This window comes from Melospiza georgiana, chromosome 10, assembly GCF_028018845.1.
Source record: "Melospiza georgiana isolate bMelGeo1 chromosome 10, bMelGeo1.pri, whole genome shotgun sequence".
Lineage (NCBI taxonomy): Eukaryota > Metazoa > Chordata > Aves > Passeriformes > Passerellidae > Melospiza > Melospiza georgiana.
In genome coordinates, this window is record NC_080439.1 from 14497370 (window position 1) to 14521730 (window position 24361).

Below are 24361 nucleotides of genomic sequence, written 5' to 3' on the forward strand. Positions count from 1 at the left end.
CTGAGGCTTTTATCAGAAGTTTTTTCTCACTGGATTAGTAACTTATGGATCTACTTCCCTTTCCAGCCCTGTTTTCTTAAACCCAAACTAAGTTCTTAAAAACTGTTGCTGTCAAACTTTTCCATGACTTCATACACAATTAAAATAGATCTCCTCATCCTCGGTCAAAGCTACTCTCCAGTACTGAAAGTGCATCATCCTATCACAGAAGATGCAGCCATGCAGATACTTTCTACATGGCTGAAATACAACCTGGCCATCCACTCAAAGTCTAAAATTATTTACTTCAGGTACTCAGTAAGGCAAAACAAAAATAGCTAATAGGGAAAGAATTAGAGAAAACAAGAAAAAACTATTTTTTCTGTAAATCATCTAAGAAATAGGAGAATACAGTAGAGTTTTTTAGAAAATATAAGCTCATGCTTCAGGATTTTTTTATTACATATGATTTTTAAATTTTTTTTTCCACCAGAAGAACTGTCATTAAAGCAGAAAAATACTTTCTCATTTGTGGCAAGTTCCTATTCATGCAGTACTTACAGAAACAGTGAAAGGAGTGAGTTTTTTCTTATTAATAGCCCTTTCATCAATTGTATCTGGTTGTGAAAAGTTGATCATTTTGCTAAGAAAGAAAAGTCAAGAGTTTATTCAAACTTCCATTTCTCAGAAAATATATTATTTGGTTATAAACTACCAACACTCAACTAGCTGCACACATTTCTGACAAGATTAAAAAAAACAAAACAAAAAAAAAAGACCATTGTCTAAATCTCCTCTCCCCCATTAAATAATTGCACATTCATTCAGAATGCCTCAGATAATATATTGCATCTTCCTTTTATAATTAACAGATCATATTTATAACAGTCAAAGAAAGCTCCTGAGATGAAAACTGTAAACCAAAGTAATTTAAATGGTCTCTACTGAAAAACTGTAGTATAATCAGTGTATTTCTGCACTGCATTTCTGTAGTACCTTGTATCTACGTGGATCTCAGACTAATTCACATCAACACTAACAGCTAATCCCTTGTTACCATGGTGTGTCAGTAAGTACTAGTAATCCACTTTAACTAGAAAGTTACAGCAGACTGAAGTTAAGGGATCTACTATATGCTCTCTGTTTTGCCATGAATTTAAATTCAAATTTCTTTTCCTGATATCCCATGATTTAATGACTATAAGTAGTAACTTTTAAAAATATTTAAAATAGTCAAGTTTTCTAATTATTTCAAGTAATGAATTTATGAACTGTTTAATTATCTCCTTTATAAACAGCCTGCACATATCTGGCATGAATAATTATGGGTCTGAAGAGGGAAAATGCTTCTATAACATATGCACAGAGTCACATAGAAAATATGCTAAAAATCACATTACTATGGGCAAACAAATGAAATATTTAAGAGTGGGATCTTGACCTTAATGCCTGTCTAAAGTTTTCTAATTCATGTCACTGTGATCAGCATTTAACCTTCAAGATTAACTTCCTTTCTTTCTCATAGCCTTGGACTCACCAAAGAAGGATGCCATCTGCAAGGGATTTAAACAGACTGGCATCTGATGGGTTCATTGGTAGGAGGTGCTTACAGTCTGGGTCATCTTGTAGAGCTTTATTTATCCAATTAACAAAAGCAACTTTTTCTTCCTCTGAAAAGAAAGACATCATTAAAATAAAAGATGAACATTTCCAGGAAGACAAAGTAGTAACAGCATACTTGGGTCATCTGCAGCAAAACCCCTTAATTTCACAGAGGTCAGTTATTAAAAAAATCAGATCAATGAGAAAGAACACAAAAAATGGTAAGTACAGATTGACCTTTCTCCCACTGCACCCCCTAAGTATCTGGTGATTTTCTGAAGGCTAACATGAATATCATAGGAACATCTGAGAAAAGGTGTCCTCAAGGCTGACTTCAAATTTGGTTTCTCAGCAATTACAAAGAAGAGGTGAAGACATCTCATCTGAAATATATAACATCTCACTCCATGCACTGTTTGCTTAAAATGAGTGTTTGATTCAGCCTTCTGCTGGACTTTGGAGACTGGCAGCCTTTTGAGACTGATCTGAAGTGCTGAGCTGTCTTTAGCTTTGAGAAACTTAAGTTTAATATCTCAGTTATTTGAAGCACCTGACTCACTACACTTCTTTTCTAGAGCACACTTCACCTCCTCATAAATGAGATGCTGGGTGAGGCCAGGCCAGGTGAACCATGCTCTAGTGAGGTTTGTTTCTCTCCCCCAAAAACAAAACTGCATCTAAAGAATCACCTCTGATGCCCTACAGGCATCCTTTGGGATGGAGCATATCCCCTGCTTTAAGGATGTACCACGTATAGCTGGTGCTGGAATCCTACTGAAAAAGAAGATATTGCCACCTTTGGTTAATCAAAGTAAACCTTACTCATTTACAGAACCTTAACAATCTGGAACAACACAAATTCCAGACTTAAGTCAATCAAAAAAGTTGCAATATTGCTGATTGCAACATGATCCTAGGAGGTGGCTCACACTTCATCCAGGAGCTGCAATGCAATTAGGCACAATTATCAACTTAAATTACATGCAGCAGGGAGAGGTAGAAAGAAACAGATCAAATATTAAAAGCAGCTTCTTCAGAGTGAGACAGTCTATACAAAAACCATGTACAAGTGAACAATTCCATAATGCAGAGACAGCTGAGGAGGGCAATCCATCCAGAAAGGATTTGTGGTGGTTTGTTAGTGGGGTTTTAATTCATGTTAGTTAACACTGTGGAAATGAAAATGAAGATTCATTCATTTTTTAATCTGAATATAGGAATGAGTGTCCATTAGCACATAATGAAGGCAAAAACTTGACTAGCTTTACTAGAAGTACACCAAAGGGGCTTTTCCTCCCCCACAAGGTGTCAGTGCTTGTTTTCCTCTTTTGCTCTCACAGATGCCCAACTTGCCTCCAAGTGAAACTAAGCAACAACTGAACAGAGCTAATAAACTACCACCCACACTTACTTTGTCTATCTCCATAAGCTTTTGCTGTGTTAATTTGCTTTTATTGCCAACAGTTTCCAGTTAGATTCTGTTTTATCTGTAGTGCAAATTCAAAGAGTCCTCCTCCACGGAAAATTTGCCCATGTTTGATTATTTATTACCTGAATAAGAGTGCTGTGTCCCCTCACTAGATATTGCTGATGTTCCTCCAATTGCTGTAATACCTTGCTTTTTGTTTATTGATTTTCTGAAAGATTTGCTAACATCTTTGCTTTTCAATTCCTGAATTATCTGAAATTAAAAAAATAGAAAGCATTTTGTGATTGATTGTACCTTCAAATAACTGTTAAATCATCTAGGTAGTCTAGAGTCAGTAGTTAATCTGTCTGAATTTCTTTGATATTTAAAATTACTTCTTGTCTAAAAAGAAATAATTACTGTTTGGATATCTGTATCTATACTGGATATCTAACATATTATTTCACAGTGAATACCTCTATTAACCCATGCTATCTAAAAAAATTGACATACAAAGATCAACACAATTTTTCCATAGATATTTTGGTAAACTGAAGAACACAACTAAAGATTCACACAGTTTTGATGATGATGGTATATTTTTTTCCACTGATTTCCCCACATGCTTTGCATGTAAAAGGTTCTAATGTGACAGTTAAACATGCCCTTCCTTTATCAAGCTAATACCATTCTCCACCTGCCTGCAATGTAACCCACACTGAATATATCAGTATGTCCTAGGTTTGCCCAAATACTGCAGAGGTCTCAGACTGACAGTGAAGTAAAAGACACAGTTAATACCTGGAAGCAAATACTTGCATGTTTAGAATCTCAGAAAGAAAGATCAATCCCTAATTCAACAAGCAACCTTGTGCAATTAGCAGCAGTACTCTAATTTCAAAACAAAACATCATCATTCCCAAGCTCCCACAACCAACAGCCTGATAAGTTCTTGTTTCTTTTAAAATGCACCAGTGAGTGATTCTCATTAGAAAAGCCTAAAGCTTTGAAATCTGCTCAGTGAAAGGGAAAACTTGTACCTCACTCCCAGTAATAAACAACCATTAGCATAGTGAAGCACTGCTAAGAGCATTCAGAGGCTGCTATCCAATTGTCTGCTCTTTTGTCAGAGTGAGGGCTGACTCAACAGTTCCTACAATATGTACTCCTTCCCCTCACCTTGGAGGAAACAGAAAACAAGACTGATTGCAAGTACTGTTCTTTCACATGCAACATTAAATAGGAGTGTGAAAGATAAAAATTAGAAAATAACAATATAGGATATTCTAGGTTGTCACAGAAAACTCAAAATAATTTTTATATATAAAAATAGCACTTAGCACAGTAGAGAAACATCCAAAGGGAAGGCCTTACAGAGACAAATTCTTCAAAGTTGATTTTCCCATCCTTGCTGCTGTCTGTCACCAAAATGATTTTTTCTACAATCTCCCGGACTTTGTAACCAGGCAAGGGCAGACTTGCTTCTTTAAACAGGTCTTGAAGCTCGTAATCACTGACATACCCACTGTTGTCAATATCTGTAGAATGAAAGCACAAGTTGTTATACTCATGCAAACCCATGCATATTCATGCACTAAGCTATGCTAACTGTTAAGAATAAACGAAGCAAAATAAACACAGTTCTAGGACATGAGTGTTTCTTTCTCTGATAGAGATAAGTATGAAGGAATGCTTGTGGATTGGAGGCATAACTATCTAGGACTTGTTGTATGCTTTCTCAGGAACTATCTTCTGATCCCAGAGCACAGATAGAACAAGATAGCAAATTTGCAAATACTGAAGTTCAAGATTTTCTTATTTGTTTTTAAGACTCACAACAAAATTATCTATAAACATTCAATTTAAAGGGACATGAATTAATATATGCTTAGTGTAATATTAAACCATTTGCAATCAGCACAATCAGTAAGCTCAAATCTGATGCATGTTGTGATTACAAGAGCTCTATGAATGATATATTTGCAAGAAATTTAAGAGAACATCACAATGAATCAGAAACAGAAGCAGATGATGTGGCCACTTCTCTGACTTGTCAAGGTGCTCCCACTTTTGGTTTTTTTTTTTCATTTACTAGTTAAAAATATCTCTTCATATTGCATCTAGTATCAGAACTCAGTCAATGATACCAGAGTGGATGAATGCCTCCCATTACAGAAGGGCAAGCAGAGAAACATGCTTTCATCTCCAGCCATAATTAATTACTACACAGTAATTTTTTTTGTAATCCATACTACACTATGTAGCTTCTGTACAGCTTCATAAGGCAGCCACATTTCACTGCAGGCAAAAGGCTAAAAATGCAGGGCAAAAAAAAAATTGTGGTTTTGATACTATCAAAAGTTCACAAAATAATATACAAACTTGATGTCTGCATATGCATTAATTCATCCAGTGGCTTGCAGACATGTAAGACCACACATAATAACAGGGATGGTCTAACCATCAGAGGACATGCTCATGAGCTCACTCAGATTACCAGCTATTTTATTTCTCTAGGTTCATCTTTCACTGAGGGTAAGTTTCCATGATGACAAGCTGAGAGTTAAATAAATGCCTTCTCTCAGTTTACCAATTTAGTTGCAAGTATTTTATCCATAAAGACATTAGAAATGTGAAAAAAATTAAAACCAATCATGCTTAATTTTTATGTTTTACAGAAAGCATAAGGAAAAAATGCTCTTCAGGGAGTAGGAGCAGTACAGACAATTCTTCAAGCTGAAATAGGAAAAGATGCAGGTAGAGGATGGAGATAAAGAAGAAATACAGATGGTGAAAACCAAACATATAGAAAAGCTGTCAGACAGCACCAGTGAGTCTCTAGCTGTGCTAACATCTCTTAGCAGACTGATACATGTATATAGTGCTCTTCTCCTTGGTCTGTCATCCCAGCACCTGCAGGATATAAACCACTTGAGCTATAGATGTCCTGAGGATTGTTTAACAGCAATTCAGGAGTTATCTTCCATGGATGTATCATACTCCCTGTAGAATTTCTACTCTTTGTTTGGTCTCAGCAACATCCTGAATCAATGGGTTCATTGTTCTGCTATTTATTGTAAAGTTAGTATTTTTAATTTTAATTTCTCTAGTGGGCATCATGTGATACCTGTATTGGCATATGCTAAGTAATTCCCTCTTCACTTCTTCATACTACTCATGGTCTTCCAAATCTCTAACACACAGCTTCCCAATAGTTTCTTTACCAAGTAAAGACTCCTAATATTTAAGAGTTCTTGCCTAAAATGATCCTGTCCCCCCCATCATGACTGATTACAATCATGGTTGTTTGATTTCCTGAGCTGCACAGTTACACATCACCCCTCAGTAAATAAGAAATAAAGCAGATATGAACATTCACAACAGCAGTGCAATCTGGGAAAAAAGGGTGAGCTGCTATATAATTTCTTACACTTTCTGTGTGCTCTGATTAATATCTAAACATCCTCTCAAGCATACAAAACTGTACAGTTATTTATTAACACTGGTGTAACAAAGCTGATCTTATTAACAAAAGATCAAAAAATCTTCAAGTTTAGTTCCCTTAAAACATAAAATCGGATTGAATAAATGAAATTATTAGTTCAGCAAATCATGCAAATAAAGCAAAACCCAAGTGTCAGTAACCTAACATGAAAATATAGAACACCTGAAGCTTAATCAAAAGTTTTTCCAAATTAAGGAGTTCAGAAACCTGAATTTTGACTCCTTATTTAAAACATACCTATTTTGCCAAATGCTTCTCGTAGATCTTCAAGCTCTTCACGAGAGATAGTAGTTATGTTGTTCTCCATCTTCAGCCAGCACAAGTGTTGTCCTCAACTGCTAATACCTAATAAAAACAATAAACAGGTAAGATACAAGGCAGGCTATAATTCCAGACACATAGAAGTTACTGATCTATTCAACACAAGGCACCAGACCTGAATGACACGTCCAGACCTGACACACTTAAAATGTTACAAACAACACTTTAAAGTACATCAGATACCTACAGAAATTCTTTTCACTGCAAGAGTAAGTGAAAATTCACAACAGCAGCCCCTGTTTACATACATTTGATGTTTTCATTTGCATAGAATAAACACTGGCCAACAACCTTCCTCCACTGCTTAAGTGGTTTTCTATCATTAAAATCCTCTCGTACTTCAAAAAAAATTTCTGGAAACATTAATTTCTAAGTGAGATGCAGTATCATTGCCAAGCAGTGCCTAGTGCTGGAATCTAGCCCTGCAAAGCACTGAGCACTCCAACATTTACACAACATCAACCTCAGTGGGACACTTCCAAGGACCTGCCCACAATCTGTCAGTGAATACCAGGGAGCCTTTCCATGACTCCAGGAGGTACCAGCAGCTGAACTCTACCACCCTTCTGACACCCTGCTGTCTCCTAACACTGTCAGAGCTGAATGAAGGCTTTTACTGTACAAAGACTGGAGTCTCACTGGGAGCCTTTCTCTACTGACCTCTTAGAAAAGCAGAACAAAACTGAAGGCACCTTCATAGAGGTTGGTAAACTCCTATGAAAGATTTTGCTTCTTATCAAAGCCTTACTACAACAGGATGACTCAGATTTATTGGCAGTAAGTAGAGCTTTGTAAAGAAGCCCCATGCAGTTGTCTCCACACCCAAGTTTATATTTGTATTTGTCATTTTCCACTGCGCAGTGCCACTGGCACACACAAGGCAAGCCCAGGGCAGCACAGCCCTGCCTGCACTAAACCTGGCTGGAGACAGAGGGAGCACAGGCTGCTACAGGAGGGGTTGTGCCTGTCCTAAATGTCCAAGTTTCATCTTTGCATTTACTAAATAAGCCAAAAGTGACAAAAATCCACCTCACACAAATATTTTCATCAAAGTTGTTCTAAACTTGCCCAAGTTTTCCTTCTGGTTTAGTACTTTTGCTTTAGAGCAAGAAAAAATACATTCCTGGAATGACAAAGCTCACAATAAATATATTCTGGTCTGCTAAATGCAGCTGCTTCTTCCCCAAAAATCCTGCATACCAGCAGAACAGGGCTGTTACCCACTGGACAAGACTCTAGAAAAGGAAACCTGACTTCAACAATCAGTTTTAGCATGAATCATGCTGGATGCCCTTAGGAAAGGCTGTACTTTTGCTTCCCCACCTTTTGTGGAAAATTTTTCTCCCCACAATGCTGTATAAACAGAGTTCTTAAACAACAGTGAGTTGTTTTAAATAGATCTTGCCTACTTTACTTGGGTTAGTATTTTCTGTGTCTTCACTGGGACTGCTCCTGTGGGTCACACAGGATATGGCCTTGAGTGTGGGTGGCAAGTTAAGTCTTTTTCCTTCATGTCACTAGATCTTATTTAAGTACTAAAATCCTTCTTACCCGTTTTGCTAAGCTTACTAATAGCATGTACCAGTGCCCATAATCAAAAGAAAAAAAATTAAAATATGTATTCAGAAGAAATAACCCTTCACACAGATATTTCTGGAAGTGCAAGTACCTTCACTGGGAACCTGATGTGACAATTAATGTGGAAAAATTGATGAAAAAAATAAAAGATTTAAATGTAAATTACAAAGGAAATTTAAAACGGCTCTAAATCTAAAAAAAAAAAAAAAAAAACAAAAACCAAACAGAAGAAACTCCTCTGAAATACAGAAATGGCATGACAAATCATAAGTGAAATATTTAGCTATGCAAGTATAAAAGATATCATTTTTGCTGGCACCATTGAAGTTAACTATTTACCATTATCATGACTCAGATCTTATAAATTTCTGCAAAGTTGCATAAAATTAGTTTCACTCCTGCCCTTTTATAATTGATAATTCAGATTTTCCATCATATTCTATTTAATAAAATAGCAATCTTTGATTTCCAAAGATGTTAATTATTTCAGTAACACAGTAGAAACATCTGTTTTTGAATGAAGCAGAAAAAGAAAGCTAATAACTGCTCTAAAGAGACAGCCTTAAATAGCCTATGATATCCTGACAGGGTAAATTATGGCAGAAGTGCTGCAATCATGGTTCAGGCATTCAGGAGAGTCAGAGTTTGAACACTCAGAGACAACACCTTAACTAGTCAGACATTACAGACAATTCCAGTCCACAAACAGGGACCTTCTATCTAAGCTAATAAATACCTTGCACACTCAGACTCATCATCACCCAAGATGAGTCAGGGCACAGGCAATTCTGACAAGATTTAGCCTCAGAGGTATCTGGGTCTTGGAACTGTGACTACCTGTTCAAAGGTATATTCATTTTCAGAGAACATTTCTCTGTACTCTGAGGATGTTCATATGGCACTTAGATTTTCTGTAGTTTCCACCTACAACAAACCATTTCCTGCTGCTCCAGGCCAGGGTAGGTACAAACACTGTTTTAATGCTGATGAAGTACCCTTGATCCTTTTTTTAGTCCTTGAAAATGTGCTTAGTATAAACTTACAGTATTTATGTAGTCCTAGCCCGCTTCCTATGCCTGGAAGGCTTTTCCAATCTAAAGATAATTCACTGGACACTGCTGGAAATCATCCACATCCAACATAAGACAGATACAAACTACTGTTGGTACCACTGTGGTATTTCTTTGTGTGCAGAGGAGTATCTGTGGCTGAGCAACCACAAAGGATGGAGTAGGTCAAAGAGAGCTCCTGCCACATTTCTGACCTGTTATCAAAGCTGTCAGAAAAAACAGAGCAGTTAATTGGCAATCAGGCCCAATACTTGTCTCCATCCATGCAGGCAAGTGGCAATTTCTTTTCCAGTTCTTCATTTCAAATTCTGTTTGCCTCATTTCCACACGCAGCTGCTACTGCAGTGACAATGGAGTTCAGAATGCTGACTCGAGAGCCTATTTTCTTTTGTTGCTGCTCTTTTTGTCTGCATCAGGGACACACCTCCTCCATCCCTGCTGCAAATACTGCCTATTGCTGCATCATTCTTAAAGCTCTTGTCTCTAATTACAGCCAAGAGAGCATCATTTGCATATACAGGTTGTGCTTTTATATCAACAACCAGCTGGTTATTACTATGTACTATCTATAATTACAAAACATGAAAATTCTCCTCTTATTTGACTTTGAATCTGCTACGGATTTTAATGGGAAAAAATACCCCCAAGACACAGTTTAACCTGTAGTATTCCTGTGTTAGTTATCCAGGACTCTAAGTCAATGTGATGAGAACAGGATAGCTTTCAAGCACTATTAGTGTCTTTTAATAAACTAGGAGTTCTGTCCAGTCTCAGTGAGAAAATAATGCATTGTAAGGTATAAGACACACAAAATAAACTTTAAAATAAGAATATGCATCACATATTCCCTTTAGACAGTAAGGAAAGAGGAAATGCTAATTAAAAATTACTGGAAATATCTGCATATAATAAAGATTTGAGCAATGGAAGTAACATACAGAATGTTGGCTTGATATGAACACACACACAGAGGTTTCTGATGTTTTTCAAGAAGCTAAAACTACCCAGGGTTTGTTTGTTCTGTTTATTTTTTGGTTTCCCTACCCCAACTCATCTTAGACTGAAAGAACTTATTTATGCCAAGATTATTCTTGTCCTTCAAGTAAAAAGATGATGAGGGGCCAACTGAATCGATCCTTTAATAACATGAAAGCACAAATTGTTTTAGGGGTTGCACTGGTGGTCTGCAATAAAACAGCAGTGGTGATTAATCTGAATTAAATTAGGAAAAGGTAATTTTTTATCTTATTGTGATAAGTCTCAATCTTTATGACAGAATGAATAATCACTAGAGTTCAGTGGCTTTATAATTTTATTGTTATTGTTGCTTGCCCTGGTATAGGGTATGGAAAGATAACTTATCTTTTCTGTATCACTAGTAAGGCTGCAGGAGACATCATGAGGAAAGAACTGCACTGGTATGCAAAGTGAAAAAAGCCTTCACTGTGGAACAGTCACAGAATCACAGAATGCCAGGTTGGGAGGCACAGCAAGAACCAGCCAGTCCAACCTTTCTTAGCAAAAGCACTCTCTGGACAAGATGGTCTAGCAGCCTCCCCAGCCAAATCTTAGAGGTGTCCAATGTTGGGGAATGCACCTCTACCCTGGGGAGATTATTGCAATGGCTGACTTCCTCTTAGCAAAAAATTGTCTTGTGACCAATTGAGTGTCCCCAGGAGCAACCTGGAGATACTACCCCTCCTCTTTTCCATGTGACTTCTTTTAAAAGGGAGTAACCACCTTTAAATACTGCAACATGGCGATAAGGTCTCTCCTAAACCTTCTTTTCCCAAGGCTGAACAAGATCTTTTCTCAAGGCTGAACGAACCCAGTTCTCTCAGTCTTTCCTTCTATGGCAGCTTCCAACCCTCTGATCATCTTTGTGGCCCTTCTCTGGACCCTCTTCAGCCTGTCCACATCTTTCTTTGCAGCAGAAATCAAAACTGGACTCAGTATCTCAGGTGTGGCCAGCTCTCTAATTGATTCAGAAAGAACTAATCTAGCACACCTGTAGACTGATGAGCACTGGCTTCATAAAGAAAAAAGATAAAAAAAGAGATCCACTCTAAATGCAGCAAAGAGAGCACCAAAAGGTCAAAGTAATTAGCTATATACACACATATTTAGATACAATATATATATACATGCATATATATGTATGTGTGTGTGTATATATATATATAAGGTATTGCAAGCACACGGGTAATTTTTGAAAGAAGAGATGGGTATAATTATGGTATCAGTTACAGTTATTAGCAGAGGAGTATGAAGAGCAAAGTTCTTCCAATATGATACAGTCAGTCTGAAGCTTCACAACCTGGAACATTCAGAAATTATATTTCTCAGCCTAGCTTATAAACATGACTGGATATATTTATGAGGATCAAAAGTATTTAATAACTAGAAGTTAGAGGATAACAATGAAGAAATATATAAACCAATATTCAACATATAAACCAATAATCCATGGAATTTTCCTCAGTCTTTTAGGAATGACATCACACTGTGAACAAGGTACAATTTAAGAGGGAAAAATAGTATTTTTAACTTCACTGACCTTTGCTAAAATAAGGCTACCAAACCAGCCACAGTGATAAATTTTCTGTCTACAAAACATGTATGTCATGAAAGGAGGACTAGATGTACACTGAAATTAATTACTCACTCCATGGGAATTTATTCAACAGTACAGTAACAGAATCAACATTTCCTCTATGCCTTTAAGATAAACCTGGATGACTAAGAAGTAAAACAAGCTGAGATATTTGATTATTAGACTGGTCATGGGCCTGTTCTGAGTTCACTTATTGTGGTGTAAGTACAGAACAATTTCATGAGGCTCAGGTCAGGATTAAGAGCAACTCTCTTATAAGGAGATAAAAGCTACTTCAGTAAGATACCTTTTCATCCAAACAAAATGCCTCCAGCCTCATTTGGCTGCTGGGTGTACAGACTAGCCATGCAAATTTATCAACAGTATCAGTTTCATGCAGTTTCCTTTGCATGCATCATTCAGGAGGATCTCAAACTGCCTGTGCTTTGTGTTGTTGCATTCAGAACTCCAAATAAAATATAGCAACAGAAACCTTACCTATGCCTATACCACTCACAGGCAAGTAATTTTGAAAAAGGGCTGTTGCACACTGAGTTCATGGAAAAAACTTTCATGAAATGTCCTGCCAACCTAACCTCATTACAGTCTAGCTACACCAACATTTTGGGCTGAATTTGACCAAATGGATTATCTCAGATCACATGTGACTCATTCTGCTTTGGTTAATAAGTTATTTTTTAAACATTTCTTCAAGTTTCACCTGCTTCCAGCACAGAGCTGTGAGTATTGTCATCAAGGGCAAATCTGAAATATGACATTCTCTGTGAAACTGAGAGAGAGAGGGACACTGAGGTGACACAAGTCAATAACACCAGCCCTGAAGAGCTGTGCACACAAGTTACTACATTCTTCAGCAAGTAACAGAACAGCAAAGGAGATAATTGTTTATTTCTGTAATACAGTGTGTCCAAGGCTCCCTACCTAATAGCAAACCATTTCCAGGCAAATACATAAACAAAGCTGCTTCCATGCAACAACCAGCTTTTCTTTAGGACTTGAGAACACCAGGAAAATCAGTATTAGAAAAAACAGAAACAAGATTTTTCTTACACATCTCTTGATAAGACACAACACTTTTGTTTTTTAGAACACAAGATCAGACTGTCTACAAAAACAATGCACCCCCTAATCTGAAGCAAAATCATTCTACTTTTGAGATAAGATTTCTGTTTCCCGTGATGAAAATGTCAAGATTCAGTATCTTAACAATCTTAATCTTTTATGTAATTTAAATATATTACCTTTCCAATAAATTATGGAGTACAGAATCAAAGTATACAATACAAAATAATAAACCTGTGCCATAATACAGCAGCAAATTAAGGGACAAAAACAAAGTTTCCCACGGATTTTTTGTAACATGGTTGGATTCAAAAAAATCCAAGCCAAAGTAAAAGTCTGATACAGTGAATCCGCTGAAGTGGCACTTGCTCTCACTTTTATTATGGACAGCCTTTAGCTTGGTGAAAGTTCAATAACAGCATGTAGCTGGTATCCAAATTATGTCAGGAGAAGTACTGACATAGGGAAAATGGAAGTGTAGGAAGAACCTGAATACACTCTTACCATAAATCTTAATTACCTTTTATGCTATCTCAGCGTCTTTCATGGTTTTCATTCACGACAACACAAATATTTAGTCAATAAAAGGAACACAAAAGGGATAAGAACTTAATTTTTAACATAAACATACCAACTATCCACCAATACGACTGTTTCCACTAAAAAGTGTTTTCAGAATTCATTGTGAATAAAAGCAGCTTATGAAATAGAATAAACAGGAATTGAGTTACTGCAGTCTACAGTAGAAAAGGATGGTCCTGTTAGGTTGGTTCCAAGAAGTTTGAGCCTCTCACTTGGAAGGCAAACAGCTTGGAAACACAAGTTTAAATGCCTGGATGACATCAGAAGGTGTGCCACCAACCTAAAGCAGTTCAGCTCTGGAACATCCTATCAAGCCTCACAGCTGGCCTAAAGGAGATTAGTTACTGTGGCATAGAGGACATCCTGCTCAATTGCATTCCAACAGCTTCAACTGTACGGATTTTCAGAATCTCTAATAATCATCTCACAAATCAAGTAATGAAAAACTTTGGAAACAAATAAGTGTCATGCAATTGAAATCTCCTTCCAAGAGATTTCAATTGCATTGAAAGAGAGAGACAGAAGCAGTTCTTGTTTGGTGCTGCCATGGAAATACAAGTGCTAGTGTACACACTCAATGTCTCAGTTTCATAGTTCATAAAGCAGAATGTCATAGACACAATAATATTTTGATTTTGCAATAAGGAAGTACTGCATCCAGCAACAGTATCTACATGTTGTTAATGACACACAGTTGCAACACAAGGACAGGAAACAACGGGCAAAAACAGTGTGAGAAGTGGGACTAGAGAATTCTCTTGGAGGACTCAAGATCACACAGCAGACCTTCCATTTGTTGAGCAAATCCTCTAACAAGTGTCTCCTGAAGCCTATAGGAAAATGGACATTTGTAGAAACCACTAGGTTTGTAGTACATGTGACCTTTGTGGGTGTGGTTCTAACCTTCCTAATGTAATCATTTTACTGTTGCTTTGCTCCTACCTTATTGTCCAGAGTCTAGAATATTTTTTACCTTTTACTGACACAGTTAAAACTAGTCCTTACAAAGGAAATTCACAAGTCCTGGTATAAAACTTGCTGCCCATTTCTGCTGTGTGGCTTACGCTTGAGAGATCCATTTTCATCTCTGTGTTTCTGATATATAACTATATATAGCCTACTTCTATTTGTCATTAAAGTCACCTGTATTTTCAATTAAAAACTTCATTTTTGTTAGTCATTAACAGGTTTTTCTTAGCTCAAGAACACTACTTAAACTGCCCACTATAACCCAAAAAATAATGCTAACAAAAGTGAAGCAACCTCACCACCTCATCTTTTTATCCAAGAATCTGAAGTTGGAGTTTTGAATTACACATTTAAAGGCATCGTTCTGAAAGCAAAACTCCTGCTTTTCCATTTCACACATGGCAATGTATTTAAACAATTCATGACTCCAGAAATACGTTCAAATTAATTAGCAAGGAAGTAACAGAATTAAGTTGGATTGGTACAAGAAACTTCTTTACCTGTGTAAACAGCAAAATGTTTACAATGGTCCAAGACACATTTGACTGAGCCTTGAACAGAAAATTCAATCAATATAATGTATTGGTTCATTTATCTGACAAATTCTTATCTCTTCTCACCATCAATATAATTTAACTTCTCCAATTTGTTACTCTCCAAGTATCAGTTTGTTATACTGAACCTATGTCCCATGCTGACTCATCATTTGGCTTCCCTCACAGAAGTGCTAGACCCTCCTTCCTGGGGAACTTGTTCAAGCTCCTATCAAGCACCTTTCCCACTCCTCCTGTTCCAAAGGCTTCCCTTGCCTCACAAACCTTGTCCCCATATCTTTGTATCTTTGCTCGTGCATCACTTCTGCATGCATCCACAGTGACCAGGAAAATGCCCTCTCTCTGGAGGGCCACAGGTGGCAAGGATCAGGCTTTCCAATTAACACTGGAAGCTTCTACCTCAGATGCTGAGACCAAAAGCAAGGAAAAAATACAGGCTGAACCAAAACTACAGCAGCCAAACAAAGGAATTGTGGCAAAACTAATTCCTACAAAGGTCAAAGCATCACAGCAGTTTCAGCATGCAAATACATGTTAGAAGGAAAGAGCACCAATACATAGAGAAAATTTCATGAGTTTACTCATAAAAACTCTTTGATTACCAGTAACTGCTCTGAAGAACATAATTATTTTTTAAGTCCAAACCTGGTGCCTCTATGACATTCCATCAGAGCAAACTACACTAAAATATAAATGGAAAGGCTACACTACTAAAAGCAAGTTCATTCAGGAACTCCATCCTCAAGTCACTCTTTTGTGCCTAGGCTGACATTACATATCAAGTTTACAACACCAAAAGAGAGAGTTAAAAGACACACCAGCAAATGATACTTAATCTCTTTCTTTCTCTGTCTAGGTTTAGGTACATGCAGCTTTTGTTAGCATGCAACTACCATGACAAATATAAGCTGCATTATTTTTAAAGGACATTTCAGTTGGAAAACATCCTGAAATTCTTATTGAAATAGCTGGATCAATAAAAACCTCATACTCAGAGCTCATGTGTTGACAGAATCCTCATTTGACAGTAGGGCTTTTTGGGTATCCCAGTCCTCTCAAATAAGATTCATAGGTCGAAGTTTATGCTTTAATTATTCTTTTAATAATAAACTTCCTTTATGCTAGTTAATTACTAAACAGAAAAGCTAATGAGAAGCAACAGTCAGGATTACAAAAATAACTTTTCCAAAAAACCCCTACACATTAGACCCTAAGCAACTAAAACCCACATGAAATATGGAATAACACCTGTCTTCAATTTTCAAATACTTCACATTATTATCAGATTAACTTTTTAAGCCCTGCTTCGCAGTAACTGGAAAGACTTGAAGTTTGTTTTAGAATTAAACAGATTCTTGTGTATTTTCTCAACTCCACAAACTGTGCCAAATTACAGCTAAGTTATGAGCTTCGCAGTTTTTGAGACTTTGCTGGATTTTTCATTCTGTCTACTCCAATCAAAGTGTACTCACCTTCGCCTGTTTAATGTGTTACAATGTCACTGATCTTTTGCAAGGCTGTCAGTGTTTGTCCCAAGCCTCTGTTTCTTCCAGCTTCGGTGCCACTCTGGAGGCAAGACATATTGTATTCCCTATTTTTGCTGAGGAATAGGCTTTAGCCTTCTATGGCACTCATAACTTCATAAAAGGATCTTTTTCTTAAGCCAGCTAGAACATTATGAACCATTTTTCTCTTCTCTGAGCATGAAGATAACATTTAGTTACGAGGTAACTGGAAGAGCAGAACTATGAGCAATGAACAAACAGCCTGAGAGGCAGAGAGGAGGGAGGTGTTGAACAGCAAACTGAAACACTGCACAAAACTGCCTTCATCCTGCCCTGTGCCTGCTCCTTGGTAGCTGAAGGAGGAAACCTCAGCTTGCTACAAATAGTAAAACTCCAACAGAGACACGGGCTAACTCTGACTAATGAACTTAGTTTTAAGGTCACCCCAGAAGTTAATCACATGAATATCATTAAGAGTAACAATAGAAATGCATTTATTCTGCCCTTAGCAGTTGAATTTACAGCCACATATTCTCCACACTCTGGCTAATTGCAGGGTAGTACTGAATAGATGTGTGGTGCCACAATATTTCCCAGTTTTCATGAATTGTCAGATGGCAGTATAGCCTTCTGACACCCACTAATGCCTCCTTCAGCTCCACATGGTTCAAAAGATTATTAGATTAGACTGATCAGCTACTATACTGCAAGCAAGCCAGGATTTTCTGTCATGGAAAATTCATAGGTTATTTTTGGGTTTCTTTTTTCATTGGTGCAGCTAGAGGGAAAAGGAGGGTCCTCCACAACACATGGCCAAAGCCACTGGCAGCATTTCAATGTGCAGAACCACAGATGCCCCAGTGCTACCTGTTTGCCAGCTCATGGCTTTAAGGAGCTATGTTTGCCCAAGTGCTGAGGATAAAAGAAGCACATTAATAAACCTGAGTAACTAAAGCTAAATAGAGTATTGTTCCTACCTTCTAAACTAGAAGACTATCTGGGGCACACAGGAAGCTCATTTGCTGGGGCTGTAGTTCTTAATAATTAGGCCAGAATAAAACATCTACAGCTGTCGTTGCCAACTGTCATTTTTAATCATGTTTTGTAGATGAAAAAGAAGAAAATTCCTGAGCACATTATTCTGTAACTAAATTATTCAAAATCTCAGCCTTAGGATTCCTATGATTAGGAGATAACTTTATATTCTTTAATGAAAACTACTTCTGATGCTTTGGTGAAAACTTTGCCATCTTTTCTGCAAATATCAGAAATCAAAATTAAAAACAATAAACCTATCAAAATCTTGAGTTACAACAATTTATCTTTTTTGATAGTTTGAGCTTGCAACAGGAGCAGACATCCCTAAGCATTAAACCATACATTGCAATTATGCAACAAAGTAATGAGTTTGTTTAAAAAAAAGTTTAAACAAAAGATATATCCAGGCATTTCTACTAAAACAATGAAAATCTAACATTTTATTAATCTGTTGGAAAACAATGCATAAAAGCGTTCATGATTTTTGTTAATTAGAGGTTTTGTTTCCTTTTTATAAGTATAATGAAAAAAATCATCTTACCGATCAATGTTAGGTTATAAAAACCTTTACAAAACAAAAAATAATAGTTAAAAAATTATTTGTTGCTTTAAAAATTAATTACCTGAAGTCCCATAAGGTAAAGTCCAATATAATTGTATCTATACAGTTATTTAGTATGTACTTGCTAAAAGGAACAATACCTACAACACAGAAAATACTGTAAGCTCTAAGCTGCATCACCTTTGTAATGAGCCTCTTTGCTGAAACACTGAGTATTCTTAAATATAATTATTTATGTGTATTCACATTTGTTTTGTGTTAGCCATTTTTAGATGTCCCACATTAAGTGACAATTGTTTACTCACAGCCTGCAGTGAGATTCCAAACTGCCAGATTACAGACCAGAGCCTTTCCAAACTGACACTTTCAAGGGAAAATGTTAAATTTCTTACACCACTCTGCAGTCATAACACTTGCTCAGGCTTTGAGAGCAGATTTTCAATATTTGGCAAACGAAATCCAGAGCTAAAAAGTGACTCTTTGATGATAAGATGATCAACTGGGATCAACAGATAAATCAGTTTGTTGTTAAATCAGCTCTTTCACAAGGACAAAACGTCTTTGGAGGAGATCATACAAAATACGCATTTTATTTCACATAATACTTTAACGGATATGGCTTGGATTTTAAATTAGCTACAAATCTACACCAAAGGAATCATCCTACTCCTGCTGACCTTCATAAAACCTCAGTAACTCTGTCACATTGTTTACTGTCACTTTACATGATGGCAATTTATGAAAAATAATTCATATTTCTAAATCTCTAAAATTAATGCTCTCGAACATTAAACACTACCCTATATTTAAATCCCTGTTTTTAAGTATCTAAACATGACCCAGAAATATTCATTGTGCTGTTACTGTCACTCAGCAAGTCAGTACCATGCTTACCCACCCAAGCTTTCCCCTATTGCTGGTCTGTCTCCTGCTGGGTGAGGAGTCCAGTGGGAAGCAGCACAACTCGTGACATTTTAATGAAGCACTTCTTAGGTGGCACACTGACTCAATCACTCATCCAACATATGCTGATTTCCTTGGGGAGAGCTGATATCGAATAATCCCATTGAGTTTAAATGCCTCCATCTTCATTCACTTAGGAAAATGCAGAATGGCAGCTTAAAGAATAAACTATATGGCAGAAGGGTCTGTTCCACAGATTTACCACACAAAAAAAATTCAAGAGGGAAAGCACAAAGAAATTTTGGAATGCAACCAAAATATGTGTTCCATTATTATAGCTAATTTCTACTTTCTCCAAGGCAGTCAGTCTATCAGACAGAAGCTCACTAACAAGCCCAGGGTGCCTGACCCAGTAGCTGTCTTCACACAGCACAAGGGCTGCCATGTCAGGGTACAAGCACCTTATGAAAACAAACACAACAGGAGTGCCAGAAGTGGGGATTTGTTCTGGCATGACAAAAAACAAGTCCTGTGCTGCTGCCAAGCTTCTCTTGGGAGCAGCTTTGGTAGGAGCTGACCAAAACACCTTGCCCATGGTAAAGAGGCCAATCTCAGGTTTGAGTTTCAAGCAAAATGGTCAAAGATTCTGGAAATTTTAAGGAGTACACACATTGGTTTTAATTACTTTTTAAATCTCTGGCAATAGCAGAATAATGGAATCTCTTTTGAGAAATCAAAGATATAGAAGTGTCAATAATTAAGTTGAACAAGATACCAGCTTTTAGAAGAATTTGTCCAATAGGGCTTGCACTAGTGAAGCAGTTACCTCCTATATGCAACATCAAGCAAGTGACAACTAACTCTTCTAAATAAGAGTAAATTTTTGGTATTATTTAAATGATAACTAACTCTCTTTTTTAAAAAAAGAAATTTTTGATAAAAATCTAAATTTATGTGCTTCTAATACTTTGTAATTTGGGATGTGAAGAATATTCTGCCCCATACAATTAAATACACAGCCACAATTAAGTGGCTGATAAGAGTGATGATAAGTAAAATGAAATATATCTTTATATTCAGTTATTTCACATTGAATACATCATATTGCCTGAAAAGGGAGGAGGAAATCCTCGCTAGCTTCAATTAAATATATCTTGATTCTATGAGTCAAGCTTGGAAGGACTAGAGTAAAATAATCAGCCCAATGGAAAATTGTAACTTCATACTACTTTACACTGCCTTACCTTTAGGCTATGAAAGAAAGAATTTCATTTCTCTTTGTTATAAGGTGATAAATTAGTGCAAAGAGAAGCAGTGGGGCATGTACAAACACAATGGGAGGAGATGTGGAGTTAGAAGGAGAGCTTGATAAATCAGCAAGACAAAAACATTCCAAACTATAAAATTCTGGAAAAGAAAAGCTATCAGAACACCTGGTTTGAAAGAAACAAGTGGGTCCTGAATCTTCAACAGAAACAAACTCTTGAAATTGCATTCAAATAAATATAATCTTGCTGAGAAGATATGACACAGTATTTCAGCTTTTCTGCATGTCAGTTTTTATTAAGTCTATTCAAGCACCGATTATTAACAAGATGAAAGGATGAATACACTAATTGAACAAAAGTGGGAAATAGTGGATCCAGCTTTTTTTTTTTCTCTCTAGTGACTATTATTATTAAGGAAACATCTGCCAAGAGAGCCCTGAAAGTGGGTTGGTAATCCTTTTCCCGCCAAAAGCATGCACACATTTTGCTTTATGCATAATTTATTTCTGAGGCTTAGCAGTACCACTGCCTCTGATGAGCTATTGTGATGCAGTACCTTTATTCTCCTTGGACACCTGTATGTAAGAGCAGTAACCAAGTACACACCTCCACATAAAAACCTAGGTGTTCAGCAGGTTACATTTTGAAGTAGCAAAATAACCATGTAAATAATAAGGCCGTGGCTAACACTTAGCATTCTCTGCATTTGATCAGATCAATCAAAGCTGAAATAATGTAATTAGTATATTTTATCACAAATATTATACATCAGACAATAGAGAAACCATCTCTACTGTTTCTGTTTCAAGCCCTTTTTGAAAGATTTAGCAACACCAATGATTAAAAACCTTAATAAAGAGAGCAGTAATGCAGCATGGGTTCTGTCAGTAACCTGAATTCCTGATCCATATTGACCTGACCAATGTCAATTGCTATTTTCATTGTTAATATTGCTTTACAAATCACACCACCATCACCATTTGACTGTTTGCTCCTTGAATGTCAGGCTGAAAATGAACTAAGAAGGCAACACCTTCCACAGAAGCCTTCAAACCCAGGCTGCAGGTTGGACAACTGCAATTGCTCAGCTCAGTATCTTTTGCCAGAACTACATTTACAATTTATTGCTTCCTTATTCTCTGCCACAGTACAGTGGAGCCTTGTTCAGGGAGAGTTGTTTGTTGGGATCAGATTCTGTTACTTGCTGGTAGTCCTGTCCTACATTTATTTAATCTGTTTATGTAGACCTGGTGACTTTTGGAGCTTTTATGGAAACAGTTATCATGGCTGTGAAGTATTTCAGACACCATGAGGAATGCTATAAAAGTATTTTATTTAATTAATTACTGCAATGAAAAGATGGAACATTACACTGAGACTTCACATGAAGTCTTACATGTAAGATTATGCTTATAATTTTCACTTCAGGTATTTCCATACAGCAGGCTGTTAAGCTGATGTCTATTCTACTGACAAAACCCTCACAGAGCAGCAGAAGCTCTAAGTACTGGGAAAATACTCACCAAGGAACAAAGAAGTGATAATTAGTGCTCCACTGCATATAGATTTATTTGCTTTCCAGAAAAAGATGGAAAAAGGACAAAGAATATGAATTCCCCTTCTCCCTCCCCCATTGCACTGATTTTTATAGTAAGCAATACAATGGGGAAAGCGAACATTTAGCAGAACATTTATCAATATTCCCATGCATAAACTCTACTCCAGTTTTTATCAGTACAGAACACAGAATCAGGTGGAAAATTGTAGCTTATAATAAGTCTCAGAAAACAACAACTTCCTCCTATGAAAACTGGAGCAATGGTAGCTGATACAGTTTTTCAGATTTTCATTGAAGAAATATTAGAATAAAAGAATCTACATAATTTCAACAGTTAGAATTTTCAAATGCAGTTTAAATGAAATTTTAAATGCACACTGCACAATTTTCTCCTAGCATGACTAGTACAGAGTTTTAGACTTCACTAAGGGATGTTTAAGCATCACTGTGGCTACATGTTTTTTTAAAAGAGTAAATTCCAGATCTTGTAAATTTTTCTTTAGGAAAATAGATTCCAGGAATTTAAACTCTCATTCAAAAAGTCTTGATGATATACACTGATACTGGTAGTAAGTACATCTCTGAGTTTCCTCCACAGCTACTAGCCTCAAGAATAATACTCTTCTAGAAATACTGGAAAGCAAGAAACAAGTAAGAAAAAAATATAGGCAACTATTTTTAAAAGTAGCAGTTGCATATAAACAAAAAACAGTAATTGCTACTATACCAATAATAAAACTAGGTTCCAAAGGCATGTATATTCTAATATGCCATTCCTCCAAATTTCTAGATACTCTATTTTACATTATCAGTAGTATATTAGTAGGCTTGTTCATAGAAAAACATGAATAAGGGCTTGCAGGACTAGGACATGTCAGGACTATATTTAGAAGCCAAATAGATTTTAGTGTCATATGTTTTCTTTTTCCACTTTTTCCCCTTTTGTACCTGTTAGTTTTTGCTTAGCTGGAAGTACATAATCTGCTTTTAGGTTTCTGGCTCACCTCTTGTCCTTACCACCATTTACTGTTTCCATTTTTACTCTTTCGTTTAATCATCAGACGAACATTCAGGGTGACACATCATTTTAATCTGTGCCACTTCATTCCAGCCCAGTTGACTAAGCAACAGAGGCAGAGATAAAAGGCTTGAGTGCTGAAATCCACATTCTTGCAGTGCAGAGGAGCAGTGCCCTGTGTCCAAAGGTCAGGCACCTGCATGACTGCACAGGGAAATGTGGCTTGGAGCACTCACAGCCTCTTGGTGTTCCTGCAGACGAGGAGCCATAAGCACATCCTGACACTGAGTGAAGCCCCCTAGTCCAGCTCACAGGAGCCCCAGGCACCATCCCAGCTGCATTTCCCTTCAGCACCGCTATCAGCCTGTGAGGTCTCAGCTCCTGAAGGCACCGAGGAACACACACCTGCACTTCCATGCATTCCTTCTGTCTGCCCAAGGAACACACACCTGCACTTCCATGCACTCCTTCTGTCTGCCCAAGGAACACACACCTGCACTTCCATGCACTCCTTCTGTCTGCCCAAGGAACACACACCTGCACTTCCATGCACTCCTTCTGTCTGCCCAAGGAACACACACCTGCACTTCCACTCCTTCTGTCTGCCCAAGGAACACACACCTGCACTTACACTCCCTTCATCAGCCTGCAGGACAGCTGAGACTGAATGCAGTTCAGGGAACAGCTCACAGACATCCCCAGAGCACATGAGCCCCCAGAACAGTAATTATGCCTCAGGATTAAACAACAGGGGGGAAAAAAATACAATTAACATGCTCATGTCCTCTCAGACCTGCTGGTCCAATGCAAAGTCACTCAGTGCCTTACAATAAGTACAATGTCCTGCAGAGGCATGTGGTAAATAAATAATGAAAGCCAAGAAAGAGAGAGGCCTGAGTGTGGAAGAATCATGCAACTATATACAGTGAGAGGACTGCTTAAGTAGGGAGAAGAGCAGAAAAAAAATGAAAGAAAAAAAAAAAGTAACAGCAGCTTTGGTAGAAATCTTGGTAGCGCTATATACACTGAATTTGACACTTAGTTGTACCTATCTGCATGAATTTCTTCCCCTGACCCAAGTTCTGCAAGCTGGGCTCTGCTCATCTCAGATTCCTTTCACCAACATGAATCAGCTGCATTGGAGGAGAAAAGTCTCCAGGCACACTATCTTCATTAGCAATAGCCACTCTCTTCAAATGCCTGGTAACTTGTCTGCTCCTCTCCTTGGGGCCAAGAGACAAAAGTGCAACACAATGACATGAGAA

At 37.2% G+C, this 24361-nt stretch overlaps 1 protein-coding gene across 2 annotated transcripts in view; it reads right to left on the reverse strand.

Annotated features, from left to right (window-relative positions):
• PLS1 (plastin 1) overlaps nt 1–24361 on the reverse strand; it is a 41914-nt gene that overhangs the window by 15350 nt on the left and 2203 nt on the right. For both annotated transcript variants that reach the window (XM_058031078.1, XM_058031079.1), the window contains exons 2-6: nt 6732–6839; nt 4364–4527; nt 3133–3262; nt 1517–1649; nt 541–622 (exon numbers count right to left, since the gene is read on the reverse strand). In XM_058031078.1, coding sequence (XP_057887061.1) covers nt 541–622; nt 1517–1649; nt 3133–3262; nt 4364–4527; nt 6732–6801 — 579 coding nt within the window. In that variant the 5' untranslated portion in view covers nt 6802–6839. The remainder of the gene's footprint in view (nt 1–540; nt 623–1516; nt 1650–3132; nt 3263–4363; nt 4528–6731; nt 6840–24361) is intronic.